Source organism: Solanum dulcamara, chromosome 8, assembly GCF_947179165.1.
Source record: "Solanum dulcamara chromosome 8, daSolDulc1.2, whole genome shotgun sequence".
NCBI classification, from domain to species: Eukaryota; Viridiplantae; Streptophyta; class Magnoliopsida; order Solanales; family Solanaceae; genus Solanum; species Solanum dulcamara.
In genome coordinates, this window is record NC_077244.1 from 55,815,818 (window position 1) to 55,829,218 (window position 13,401).

The 13,401-nt window shown below is 37.8% G+C and overlaps 1 protein-coding gene across 8 annotated transcripts; it reads right to left on the reverse strand.

Moving 5' to 3' along the window:
* Positions 1-16: 16 nt before the first annotated feature.
* On the reverse strand, positions 17-13,020 carry LOC129900334 (zinc finger CCCH domain-containing protein 1-like). Of its 8 annotated transcripts, XM_055975289.1 has the most exons (7): positions 12,362-13,019; positions 5,245-5,413; positions 4,670-4,759; positions 4,476-4,551; positions 1,339-2,177; positions 693-854; positions 17-417 (listed from the first exon to the last, which is right to left on the reverse strand). In XM_055975289.1, the coding sequence occupies exons 4-6, from the start codon at positions 4,549-4,551 to the stop codon at positions 750-752; spliced, it is 1,020 nt and encodes a 339-aa protein (XP_055831264.1). In that variant the 5' UTR covers positions 4,670-4,759; positions 5,245-5,413; positions 12,362-13,019; the 3' UTR covers positions 17-417; positions 693-749. The 8 variants fall into 8 exon arrangements, with proteins under 8 accessions (XP_055831264.1, XP_055831268.1, XP_055831270.1 ...); XM_055975293.1 differs by lacking the exon at positions 5,245-5,413 and having other exon boundaries at positions 4,670-4,712; positions 12,362-13,020; XM_055975295.1 differs by lacking the exon at positions 5,245-5,413 and having other exon boundaries at positions 17-367; positions 4,670-4,756; positions 12,362-13,020.
* Positions 13,021-13,401: the final 381 nt, after the last annotated feature.

Genomic DNA, 13,401 nt, shown 5'->3' on the forward strand with positions numbered 1-13,401 from the left:
GGTCAACTAAACCATCAGATTTGAAAAGAGTAATGTCATTTCCATTGAGACATAAAATACAAGTTAAGAGGTTGATTTAACCACCAAGTTTACAATTTTAGTCCCCTCATAATAATAATTCATCTCATTCAAAGGATATGATATAGAGCTGAGACAAATAGACCAGCATCTGAAGTGATTCACTAAATCCTTCATGTAGGCTTAAAATTTCAAAATGCATGACTAAGGCAACAAAAGAGGAAAAACACATCCTCTAATTCCATACAAGCAAAGCTGTCTACTCTTCACATCAAAGGAGAGGGGTGATATTGGTGTTCAAGTCAATGTCCTATTCTTCATCTTCCACCAGCTTTGGTGTTGTTTCAAACTTCCTGATCATACATCAATCACAATCAGTTACTTGAACCATCATACATCCTGCCAAATAAAGAAACTAATTCAGGTACTCTTAATTGCATCCCCCAATTATACAATTTATGTTTATCTTTGGGAAGTGGAGCACGTGTCACGTATTATATCACCACATTCACAGGAATAAAAGGTGAACAACTTATCATTGCCGCAAGTTTCCATTTACGTCAGTTCACCTACGAATTCAATTCCCTAACACCCATCAAGCAAGTCATAACCGAGACTAAGATTATCATGAAAAAACACTTTAAATCTAATGTATCCAATTTGTAGGCACTTACAGTAAAGCAAGATCCACTTCTATGGCATCGTGAAAGAGAGAACTAGCAGAAGATCCATCATTTTCCTTGAGCTGCCATTCTCTTGCGTATTTCAAATGCTGTATTGAATATCCCAAGGGTTGGCTGGTTACATACATAGCACTTCTTATTCTTTGCATGGTGCTATTAACCACAACCATCAAAAAGAAAAAGAAAAGATTAACTTGCAATCCACAAAGAAAGTATAAATAGAAGTGAAATAAGTCATAGCTGTGTGCACTAGGTGAGAGTAGCTCAAACTATTTTCAATAGCCTACATTGTTTGACAAAAGTCCAAACCAATCCAATCCAAGAGGCAGCTTTTACTCGAGGAAAAAGGTATATTAAAATACTTGCAACTCTTGCCTATTTCAACTGGTAATTTCATTATATATTAGTGTCAGAAAAAGGCACCAAGAAAGTCTTTTACAACCATCTCTCTCTCTTTCACTCTGTTGCCATTCCTTATTAGGTGGTTGAGATTTGGGAAAGGTGGGGAAATAAACTGTCATCTCAAATAAGAGGAACATGTAAAAAACAAGAGAAATGGAGAAGGTACACAAAGAGGATGTTGTTCAGACCCCATGACATGATCAAGCAAACAAGAGTAAAAGGTAATTGAAATTACCTTTAACGCACAGTGCTCACAGAAGTAATGTTTGCATTTGGTCATAACAGGATCAACAAAAGGCTCTCTGCAGATAAAACAAGCAAATGGTAATGCGTCGTCGTCATCATCATCTTCATCACTCTTCTCTGCATCGTCTTCGTCTTCATCGAGCATCCCCATAGCCAATTTTCTTTTCCTCTCTTTCTCGGCTTCCTCCCACTCCTTTTCCATCTGCCACCCAGATTTATAATCTCCACGGTCATGCATAAATTTGCAGGAGTCCCCGTATCCACAATATCCCGTCTCTTTATAGTCCTTACAAATATCTGGTTGATAGTCAAACCTTGCTGAAACTCTGATGTGAGCAGAAGCCCTGAGTGGACCATGCGCACCACCAGCTTTCTCACTAGAAATCGTATGTTCTCTTCTCAAACCAGCTTTGTAATCAGTATATTGATTCATACCCTTATACAATTTCTCATCACCACCTGTCTTGCTTTTTCCCTTTAAAGCCTCCTCTGCCTGCTTCAGAGCTCTTTCCCGAATGGCCCGGGCATCTTTAGAGAACTCAGTCTCAGTTTCTAAAGTGGCTGTCGCTCTACTATCATTTTGAACTTGAATTTCCTTTGAGGACTCAAAATGAAAACGAGACGCTTTTGGATCCAACTTGGATTCAGTATCCTTGTTGGATTTTGAAGGTCCAGTTGAGAAGTGCAGCTTATTATTAGCAACCACTGTCCTTTTCTTGGTATATATAACTGAACTATCACCGTCTGCATCTTCATTCTCCCCCTCTTCAACAGTAGGACGCTTTCTGATATTTTTTCCCTTAGATGGTTTTTTGAAAAAATTGCATACTGCAATAGAAGAAAGAATACAAAAACACATTAAGCAAAAGTAAAAAGCGACAGTAAATTGACAAGAGAAGGCAAAAGCGAGCTAGAGGAGAAAAGGAACTTAGGATTAATATTTGCTAGCGTAGAATACATTATAATAAATGCAAACCCAGGGGTACTAACAAAAACAGTACTGATTGGAACATTAGTACAGTCATCTCCAGTGCCAAACTCGAGACAATCATGTGTTACAACAAATATATGGACTTGAAAAATTATTTGTTTCATTTGCAACTAGAGAAACTAGTTGGATGAATTATGTCACCATATTATTTTGCCTGTAAAGCCTTTTAGAAAAATAATCTTGTGTGTTTGACAACATGGAAAGGTTTAAAGCTAATCAAAATACTGAAACTTGTAGAGCTTAATTTTAATTCCAAACAACGAATCTTGAAATAATAATATAAGGAATTATATTTTTTTAAAAGGACAAAATTACATTTTGATTTCATTGCTCAGAGACAACCATATATTTGCTTCAGCTAAATTCTAATTTTTTTAAGCAATTTTTTTTTGATCAAGTAAATGTGTTTCATTTATAAACATGGATAAATTGACAGTAGAGTAAAAAACTAATGACAGGACGCCAACAACAACAACATACCCAGTGTGGTCCCACAAGGGGGTCTGGGGAGGGTGGGGTGTATGCTTACCCCCTACCTTTATGGGTAGAGAGGTTTCCAGTAAACCCTCAGCTCAAAAAAAAAATGCAAGAGTAAAAGCATCTATGATGAAAGTATTGACGAAAGAGCAGTACTAAGAGCAAAAATAGTACAGATAACCAAAGTAAAAAAAACAACATTAATAACGAAATTGAAAAATAAGATAATGGTAGCATAATAATAGCAACACTGGTATGTGAGTAGATAGGTGCTCCAGACTAGAACCATGTTTTACCACTGGGATCCCAATGCATCATGCATAATCAGAAGTTTCTCTCAATTTTTTCTAGTAGGTTGGACTGCAATGGAATGCCTGTTTAATACTTACCTGGAACTCCTAGTGCTATCTAATGCTTGCCCTGAAAAAAAGGATCTAGAACTGCGTAGAAACTTCAGTTGCTGCATGGCAAGAGGTATGCTTTCATTACTACAAAGGGTGTCATAGCCCCAAGCTGCTCCTAGACACAACATAAACCTACCCTTCATAATGCTTCATAATGCCTAGAACCAAATAATTGAATATTGAGAATAGCTACATCTCAACAGACACACATAAACATCAGTTTCATAAACACCACAATAGTAACTGTATAGAGGACTTCTCAGTTGTCAGTCCTGCATCAGATGGTAACTAAAGAAGACTATAACATATGCTTTTATGGCTTTAATCAAATTAGAAGTTCAGAAAGAAGATGTAAATTTAGTAAAGCAGAACATGAGTAGTAAGACCCAGAATGAAATTTTATCAGATAAAAGCATCATCTTTCGACAATCATTACACAGCTTTCAGGATCTTTACCCCATAAGTGATATCCAATCAAAAATTTTAAATACTTCAAATGAAGAGATGATCAATCAACATAAAACTGTAAGGAGTGCTACGAGTGTCTCCTAGAGAATTCTCATTTTCAAGGCTTTCAAGAATTGGAATTTCCATCATCAACCCAAAAATAACTAGGAAAGCAAATTGAATTTAGAGCTTACAGCTTTGTACTTCTAGGGAAAAGTTTACGGAAAATTCTCCAAAGTGTTTGGTACAGTAGCTTTTCCAGAGAATATTATGAATAATTTGAATGCCAAATAAGATCATGTTCAAGACCAGTGCCAAATGGAGGAGCAGGTCTCAATAAATGTAAGAAATAAAATGTTGAAGTGCCGATAAGCGACACACAGCGAGTGAAAAGCATTTACGATGGACAGATATGTTCATATTCTTCAAAGATTATGATTGTAAGAACTAAACCTCTGAACAGTTTATTTTAATACTTACTATGGCGGTAACAACAACTTCTAAGAATCAAATTACGATGAATTATCAGATAATACACTAACCATTCAGAAGGTTCAATTCTAATACTCAGTACAATGGTAGCTGCAGCTTCTGAGAATCTGATAATGGTGATGGTAAGAATCAGATTATAGTGACTTATCATCACCGTAATTTGATACGTTACGAATATGAATTACACATGTTTCCACTTTTGTCCCAATTAGGCTATATTTTCTAAATCAACTTCAGATGAAATGATAAATGACAGGACGCCAGTAACCACAAATAAATTGGGTAGAGTTCTTTCCAGTTGAGGAGGTCTCTTACCAGGAGCTATTGGCGGCTGATCAGCTTCAGCTTTGGCAGCGTTTGAATCACATGCTGGAGTATCTGAATTCTCCATCTAACAATACAAAGCACAGGAAAAAGGAACAAAGTAAGGGCTTCAGTATTAACAGAGACAAAGAGAATCACTTAAGGAGGAAGCAGATGGACTGAAAATGAGGAAAAAGGGAACTTACAGCTCTGATTTGAGAAAGAGACGGTCAAGTAGTTCACCGTAGTCTGTCCAAGCGTGGATTCAGGATTAGGAGATTCCGAGTGCCACACTTCTTTGAACATAAAAATGTTATCATTAACATGGTCCAAATAGAGTATACATTTGGCCAATTATCTATTATTTTTCTCTCTGGTTCAGGTTATTCGTATTTCCAGTTTATATAGACATATCAATCGAGCTAAAAGGGTTAATACTGGCAAAAACCTAAAGCAAATAAATGTTCAATAATATTAAAACAAATAAACGTTCAATAATATTGTTAATATCAAAAAAAAAAAACATTTCCATTTACAATTTGAGAAAAATGACCTTAAAAATTAAATCCAGTTTGATCTTATCTAGCAATTTGTAAACCATGCTAATAATTAGAAGAAGAGACACTAAAGCAGTTCAAAGAAAATAGCAAGTGAATCTTTCCAAAACAGCAAAATAGTTCAAACTAATCTATTCCATAAATCCAGCAAAGTCAAAAACTCGAGAAGAAACAGATGAGTAGAAAGATAATAAAAGCTAACAGAAATAATGAGAGATACATACCAATAGAAGGGCAGAAGGTATAATCGAGAGTTTGAAATCGAAGACAACCAAACACCATAGGAAGAAAACTTCACGGCGACAAGGGAGGTGGATTTGTAGCTGGCGGTGGCGAACCGGCAGCGGCAAACCAGCGGCGGGAGGGGTGACGGGGGAAGGTTTGTTTTTTGTCCTTTACGATGGGAGAGATGAAAGAATTAAGCTATAGGTGACAAAAAAGTTCTCAATAAAAAAAGGTGACATTGACTTGGTCAAATGAGATTAAATAAAATATGGACTTAATTAGAGTGATTAAAAACTTTGGGGTACATATTAGAATTTCAAAAAATCTTAAAAAATCTTCCCTCTTATTTCAAACATTGGGGCAGCATGGTTGAAATGAAGGCTAGCCTCTGAAGTCTTGTGTGATAAGAACGTACCGCCTAAACTTAAAGGTAAATTTTACAGAATAGTTGTCAGACCAGTGTTGTTATATGGAGTGGAGTGCTGGCCAGTAAAGAACTTTCATGTCCAGAAGATGCATGTTGCGGAGATGAGGATGCTGAGATGAATTTGTGGACACACTAGGAGTGATAAGATCAGGAATAAGGTTACTCGGGAGAAGGTGGGAGTGGCGTTCGTGGTCTACAAGATGAGAGAAGCGAGACTGAGATGGTTTGGGCATGTGCAGAGCAGGGGTGTCGACGCCCCAGTTAGGAGGTGCGAGCAGTTGGATGTGGGGGCTATGCGGAGGGGTAGGGGTAGACTGAAAAAGTATTGGAGAGAGGTGATTAGACAAGATATGACGGTACTCTATATCACCGAGGACATGACCTTACATAGAAAAGAGTGAAGGTCGCGGATTAGGGTAGAAGGCTAGTAGGGGTAGAATGATGTCTTACCATTTGTCGGTTAAGGGTGGTCGTAGGTCTAGGCGTGCCTTTATAATTGTGTTGCTATTGCCTTTGATTATTGCAGTACTTTGCTATAGTTATTGTTCTTGTCTTGTAAATTTTGCATTACATTTTATTTTTATTTTTATTATTTATTTTAATTTCTATTTTTACTTTTTATTATTTTTTTTTAATTATTTTTTTCTTTATGCTATATATATTGTTTTTTTTCTCGTACTTGGAACTGTGACTTTTGAGCCGAGGGTCGTTCGAAAACAACCTCTCTATCTCCATGAGTTAGTGATAAGGTCTGCGTACATCCTATCCTCCCCAGACCCTACTTGTGAGATTCCACTAAGTGATGTTGTATCAATCTCTCTCCTTTTCTCTCTTTCTCCCTCTCTCTTTTCAGATTTTCTCTCTCCCTCGATCTTATTGTTCTTTCTTTCTCCCTTCCTTCATCATCATCATCACCTTCTTCTTCTTTTTTGTCATCGTCATTATTGTCACCGCCGTCTTTTATTTTTTATCACATTTTTTTCTTTTTCTTTTTATTTTTACGGAGTGTTTTGCTTTGATTTTGAGAATTTCAAAAAAAAATATTTAAATTGTTGAAAAAAAGATTCTGCAGAACATCAAGCAACTATGATAGTTGTTGCAGCAAATGCGATACTTGTTGCAACAACTATCATAGTTGCTACAACAATTACAATAGTTGTTGCAACAATTATCGCAGTTGCTACAACAACTACAATAGTTGCTTGATTTTCTACAGCAACTTTAACAATTGCTTGAGTTGCTTCAACAATTTATTGAATTATTGTAGAAACTTCTGAATAGTTGCTGCAACAACTTTGACAATTGTTAATTTTTTTAATAGAAAATAACGTGTAGAAGGAGCTGGTGAAGGAGATAGTGATTGTACAAGAAGAGAAGGCTAGTGGTGTTGGTGGAAGAAGAGGGAGGAGGTGATAGTGAGAGTGGAGGAGGGAGAAAAATATAGCGGTGATGGAGGAGGAGGTGACGTTAGTAGCGGAGGAGATGGTGGCAGTGATGGCAACGGCAACTGATACAAATAGTCCGCTAAATTTCAGCACGTTTGGAGAAGTTTCGAGTCGCGATTTGGCAGTTTTGACCAATTTCGGGTAAGGCAAGGTTTCTCCTTTCAATTTGGACTTTATGGTGTTGTTATGGAGTGTGTTACACGCCCTATAGGTGGTTGGAAATGTGAAAATATCATAGAAATGCTTGACGTTGAAGACAATCTAAATTGGAGTCGTTATAGTTGAATTGTCATCGAAGTAAAGTGTTGTGCTGCTGCAGGCGTGTGGTGGTGTGATGCAGGGCTGGAATATGGTCTAAATAGGGCGTGGGTGCTGCTGGTTGCAGACACACGACCCCTCGTGTCGTATAATTAAAGGTTTTACAAAATAGAGACTAGAAACCCTAATTTGGTATCATAATTTTCAGTAAATTGGTTGGAGTTGGTATTGTGTAATGTTCCCATGTTTTGTGTGTATATGAGCTGCAGGTTATTGTTGATGGTTGGCTGTAGTACTTAGGGATGTAATTGGAAATTCGGATAGGGCATGGTGCTGCCCAATTTCCGATAACGCTTTAATTAATTAAAGAACTAGTCGAGGAGACGAACAAGGAAACATATTCCATGAATACTAAGGTGCAACTTAAGATGCTGGAAAGTCAAGAGTGGTTGATATTCGTATTACTTTCGTGTTGAATAGGTTCGAAGGACGACGAGGTGAATATGACAGAGTAACTCGTACGAGGTATGTGAAGCTTTCTCTTGGCATGTTTTTGGCATAGGTATGTAAAGCTATCTTTCTTTCCTTTTGGCACATCTTAGCCTTAAGTGAATTGTATGTGAAATGAGGGGATAATTCCATTCCCAGAACTCCAAGTACGCCTCATAATCCCTATCTATAAACAGGAAGCTATAGGACATTTATGATGTTACCTTTCTTTCCTATCTGAGATCGTGCTATAGATCTGAGTCATAGGACAATTCTTTATACTAACCGTGGATCTTAACAGAAGAACGACATCAACAGAAAGAAGTAATTAATGACATGGGAAGTTACGGAGCACGCAGGTAAGTAAAGTAAAGACACGAAAGATATCTATTGGGTAAGGTATTGACATGTGATTGAAATGTAAAGTCAAAAACTAAAAGGGAAATAGACAGGAAGGTGCAACAGATGCAGTTCGAAGTTGGATATACAAGGTAAGTCCATTATTTTTATCTTATTGTTGATACTGAAAGCCCTGTGTAGCTGTGGTATGATATGAATATATATATGTGTTGGCCCTGTGAGGCATTGTTCGTATCTTCTGCGTGCAGGTTGTGGGATAGTAAGAAATATAGAGGAAACTTTGCCGAAATTTTCCCAGAACAAGAAAAGGTAATGAAACATAGATTCTTAAGATGTCTTGGAAATTGATACCAAGTACCCCTATTATGTTTAACTAAAGCTGTAAGAGGTACCCTTCAGGTCGTCGATAAGAGGCACCCTTCTTACTCGGGAAATTTTATTTCAGAGAAACAAAAGCCTATCTGAGTAGTACATTTCAAACCACGGTATCTCCAGCCATATTTGTGCTGTAGGAAAGGAAGGAAAAAAAACTCAGGGTAAAGGGTAAAATGTCCAGCAATTGAGTTCACTTTTCTTGAAAAGTACCAAGCCCCAACTGCTAGTTATAAATTAGAGAAGCTGTTCATGACTCGAGGACAAACTCAGAGGGAGACCCTGGGGTCAATTGTTAACGAGTACTGTGCACGATAACGTACCCGGCCCGGGACTCGGTGATAGAAGGGTTACAATATGCACGAATAGAGTAGTGAGTAACCATATGCAATTTAAATCATTATCAGAGACTCGACAGAAGAAGAAAGTTAAGCTTTTGCCTGAGGACCCGAGTAGTAGTGTAGTCATCTCGAGTGTCCTCTAAATGCCATAATGGGCTATATCAATTGTAACCTCGGGGACCCTAAACATGTACCAACGTAAGGCCAAGTCGCTTATGGAATCAGAAACACTTGTTATCATATAGTCTTTAAGACTTGGAACCTGTACATTTGGTACTTCTTTAACATATAGAAGTTTCCAAGGAAATAGTTCAACTAATATAGGAGCTCAACCTTCAGAAGTAAATAGGAGATGCTTAAGAATGGAAGAATTACCCTGGAACTCATATCATATTTAACTTACAACTAAGACAAAGACATGCCAAAAGAAGAAAGAGAATAAGCTTTATATAGTCTGTACTTTCCTTCAGGTGGTCATTATATACATATTTCGTACCCAGCCCATCCTGGGGCTCAGTGAACAACTATGGCATCATAATCTCATTTTCATACCAAGTACATATCAAGAGAAAGGAGAGATAGCTTTCCACACACCACTTTTTAACACGTAGAAGCCTTAACAGGCAGTACTCAATTCTTGCAGGAGTTCCAATACCAAACACTGGATAGGAATTATGAGGCGTACTTGGAATTCTGGGAATGGAATTATCCCCTCATTTCACATATAATTCACTTAAGGCTAAGACATGCCAAAAGGAAAGAAAGATAGCTTTATATACCTATGCCAAAAACATGCCAAGAGAAAGCTTCACATACCTCGTACGAGTTACTCTTTGTCACGTTCGCCTTGTCGTCCTTTGAACCTATTCAACACGAAAGTAATACGAATATCAACCACTCTTGACTTTCCAGCATCTTAAGTTGCACCTTAGTATTCATGGAATCTGTTTCCTTGTTCGTCTCCTCGACTAGTTCTTTAATTAGTTAAAGCGTTACCGGAAATTGGGCAGCACCATGCCCTATCCGAATTTCCAATTACATCCCTAAGTACTACAGCCAACTAACAACAATAACCTGAAGCTCATATACACACAAAACATGGAAACATTACACAATACCAACTCCAACCAATTTACTGAAAATTACGATACCAAATTAGGTTTCTAGTCTCTATTTTGTAAAACCTTTAATTATACGACACGAGGGGCCGTGTGGCTGCAACCAGCAACACCCACGCCCTATTTAGACCATATTCCAGCCTTGCAACAGACCACCACACGCCTGCAACAGCACACCACAAGCACAACACTTTACTTCGACGACAATTCAACTATAACGACTCCAATTTAGATTGTCTTTAACGTCAAGCATTTCTATGATATTTTCACATCTCCAGCCACCTATAAGGCGTGTAACACACTCCATAACAACACCATAAAGTCCAAATTGAAAGGAGAAACCTTGCCTTACCCAAAATTGGCCAAAACTGCCAAATTGTGACTCGAAACTTCTCCAAACGTGCTGAAATTGAGCGGACTGTTTGTATCACTTCCTTGCTGCCCCGAAATGGAATTTTATGTTATCAAACACCATTATATAACTGTGGGACACCTTAAACAATTAATTCACAGAATGAAACTCGGAGGCTTACCTTGGCAGCCCCAAACCTGTAGCCCTCCTTCTTTGACTTTCTAGGTTTTCCTTCAACTTTCTTCTATCTTTTCCAAGTGTAGGGCTGAAGACATGGTTCCGTAGGCATCCTAAGATACATATATACATCTCCATGTGATTAAGGAACACCGTAGGTAAGTAATTCACGGAGAGAAACTTGGAAACTTACCCTAGTTTCCTCTAAACCATGGCTGCCTCCTTTTCTTCTCTACATTTTTTTCCTTTGTTCTCTCCAAATTTCAGCTCAAATTGGATAAGAAATGACTTAAGAGTCATCATACATGTATATGTATATTTCCCCAAGAGGTGACACGTGTCATCCCCTAAAGGGTGACACGTGTCTAGCCCCCATTGGGCCATCACGTCCATGCAGTCAATTAGGGGCTGCCATGTGTCCTTGGTGGGGCCCACCCCAAATAGGTGACACCCTAAGCAGGTGGGTCACCTGCTGCCACGTGGCACCTTCCCATACTGCCATGTGGCGCCTCCTCGTGCTGCCACGTGTCATCTTCTCCTCTTTCCCGTAGGTTTGTAATCTCATCTTATTTTAAGAACCTATGTAATCCCTGCTTTGTAAGCTCGACGTGTACTCAAGTAGCTTAAGTATATAAGACCTCCGAAGTGATGGCTTACACACGTAGGTCGAGTGCTACGACTCATTACTTGGCCTCCAACTCCTTCTGACTTCTCATGGCCCTATTTCCAACCTTCCCTACTATGGGGTATCACATTCTCCCTTCCTTAGAGTTGTTTGATAGTGTCGTAGCTTATGCGGCTCACATGATAACTTCTAAGAAGATTAGGAGGCATTTCGAGCTTAAGAGTGTGGGGTGTTATAGCGATGACTGTAGAAGGGGTAAGAATGACGTTGGCGATAGAAGAGGGGGAGAGAGAGGGGTGGGGATGGGGAGGGTTTGGGTGGGTGGATTGGGTGGGAAGGAGAGTGGGAGGGCCTTTGTGTAAATAATAAAACTTGAGAGTTTTAAAATTAGTGTCTTTAATTCTAATCTTAAAATTTTCACCTTTACTCAATAATTAAGACTTGTGTCACTCTTTCTTAGTTTTGAAACTTTTTTGTCACCTTCAATAAAAAATCCCAACAAACATACTCCAGTAAAAGGAAATACCCTCAGTTCTTCAATTTCACACAAGCACATAATTACGTCAGAAGGAGCTAGTTCAAGATGCTGGCTTCAAAAGAGTAAAATACTACATTTTGCGGCTAGAAGGTGACAATTAAACTAACTAAGGATAGAGCAGACATCAAGATAAGCAAAGCAAGAGGGCAGATTAAAACTCTTAAAAATGAAAAAAAAATAATCAAGGCTAAGTAAGAGCAAATGAGAGCAGACTATGATCAAATATCGATATACATCATTTGTACTAATGAAATGAGAAAAAAAGAAAACCTCTTAAGAGAATGGGTATTGGCAATGCATAAACATAGAGAAGAAAACCATTTCTTTACACTATTAGGCCGAAAATCATCAAAGCACGGTAGTAGTCAATTACAAGACATAAATAAGAGCACTAAATCCTAACATGGTTTTTGAGGAAAATTTTAGCTAGTAACTAAATTGCATCAACTTCGTAATTTAAGATGAGAAGGTGACTTTAATCAAGAAAATAATTATCATATCCCAATCCACAATCTGCAAGATTAACCAAACCCACATAAAGGAAAGCAACATAGTTGCATAGCCACTAAGCAGAGGATTAATTGAAAATGAAATAAGATGAGAAAAGAGGTTACGTTTTTCGAAGCAGGAACTAGGACGACGAGCTTGACCACGAAGAGCTTCCACCACTGTGAGCTCCGATGAATCCTTTTCGAATTCGAAAGCTGAAAATCCCAAACCTTTCGGACTCTTAAACAAGTTTAATTAAGGTATTTCAGGGTTTTCTTAGTCCCAAAAATCTTTTTATTATTGAGGAGGAAATTGTGTTCTTAGACCATCCAAAAAAACAAACTAAAACAGTGATCAAAGGGGGATAATATAGGGGAAGAATTAGGTCGAAATTGGGGGGGAAATCTGGGATAAAAATTTGGGAAATTTCAAATTCCCATTCAGGATAAGGAATATGCCGAATAATATTCCGATTCTTCAACAAATTAGGAACAGAAAAAAACGAAGAGAAGCGTTGAACTACGAACAAGGACGAACAAGGAAGGAGATGGAGCCACCTGAATTAATCGAAAGAGTTGTCAGAACGGAGCTCGTGCTATTCACGTGCTCCCGTACGAACAAAGGAGACCGCGTCGCTTGGTTGCTGGGTTCGTTTTGGAAGAAGACGAGTACAGTGTGTGCGCGGTTGTTCGTATGTGGTGTGTATAAGATGTGTATGCGTCTGTATGTGTTGCCGTGTATTGAGGATTCTGGGAATTAAGTTGGGGACTTGGGCTTTGGGGCGGTTAGGGAATTGTTTTGGGCTTTGGGATTTTATGTAGTGGGCGGTGGTTTGCATTTGTTGGTGATGTATATAGGCCGGTGAATTGTTTGGGAATTGGTAAAAGGAAAAATTACTTGATTGAGTGTTTTTTAAAAATTAATTTCTGATTTTAGCGATATTTTTTATTTATTACCATTTATAGCAATATATAGCAATATTATAATAAATCTACACTTGTATTAAAAGTGAATTATGCATACAATATAAATGTATTATAAGTGTTTTAAAATATATATTATGTTTGTGTAGTAAGAAACTAACATAATGTATTATAAGTCTATTAAAATAGGTGATAAATGTATTATCCATCTATAAAACTTGTATTATATATGTTTTATAAAT

Excerpts from the sequence above, each read along its gene's own strand:
- LOC129900334 (XM_055975293.1), bottom strand. The coding sequence starts at position 4,551 with ATGGAGAATTCAGATACTCCAGCATGTGATTCAAACGCTGCCAAAGCT. Across the intron at positions 2,178-4,475 it reads TCAGCCGCCAATAGCTCCTG|TATGCAATTTTTTCAAAAAA; the intron begins GTAAGAGACCTC and ends CTTCTATTGCAG. Across the intron at positions 855-1,338 it reads GTGAGCACTGTGCGTTAAAG|CACCATGCAAAGAATAAGAA; the intron begins GTAATTTCAATT and ends TGTGGTTAATAG.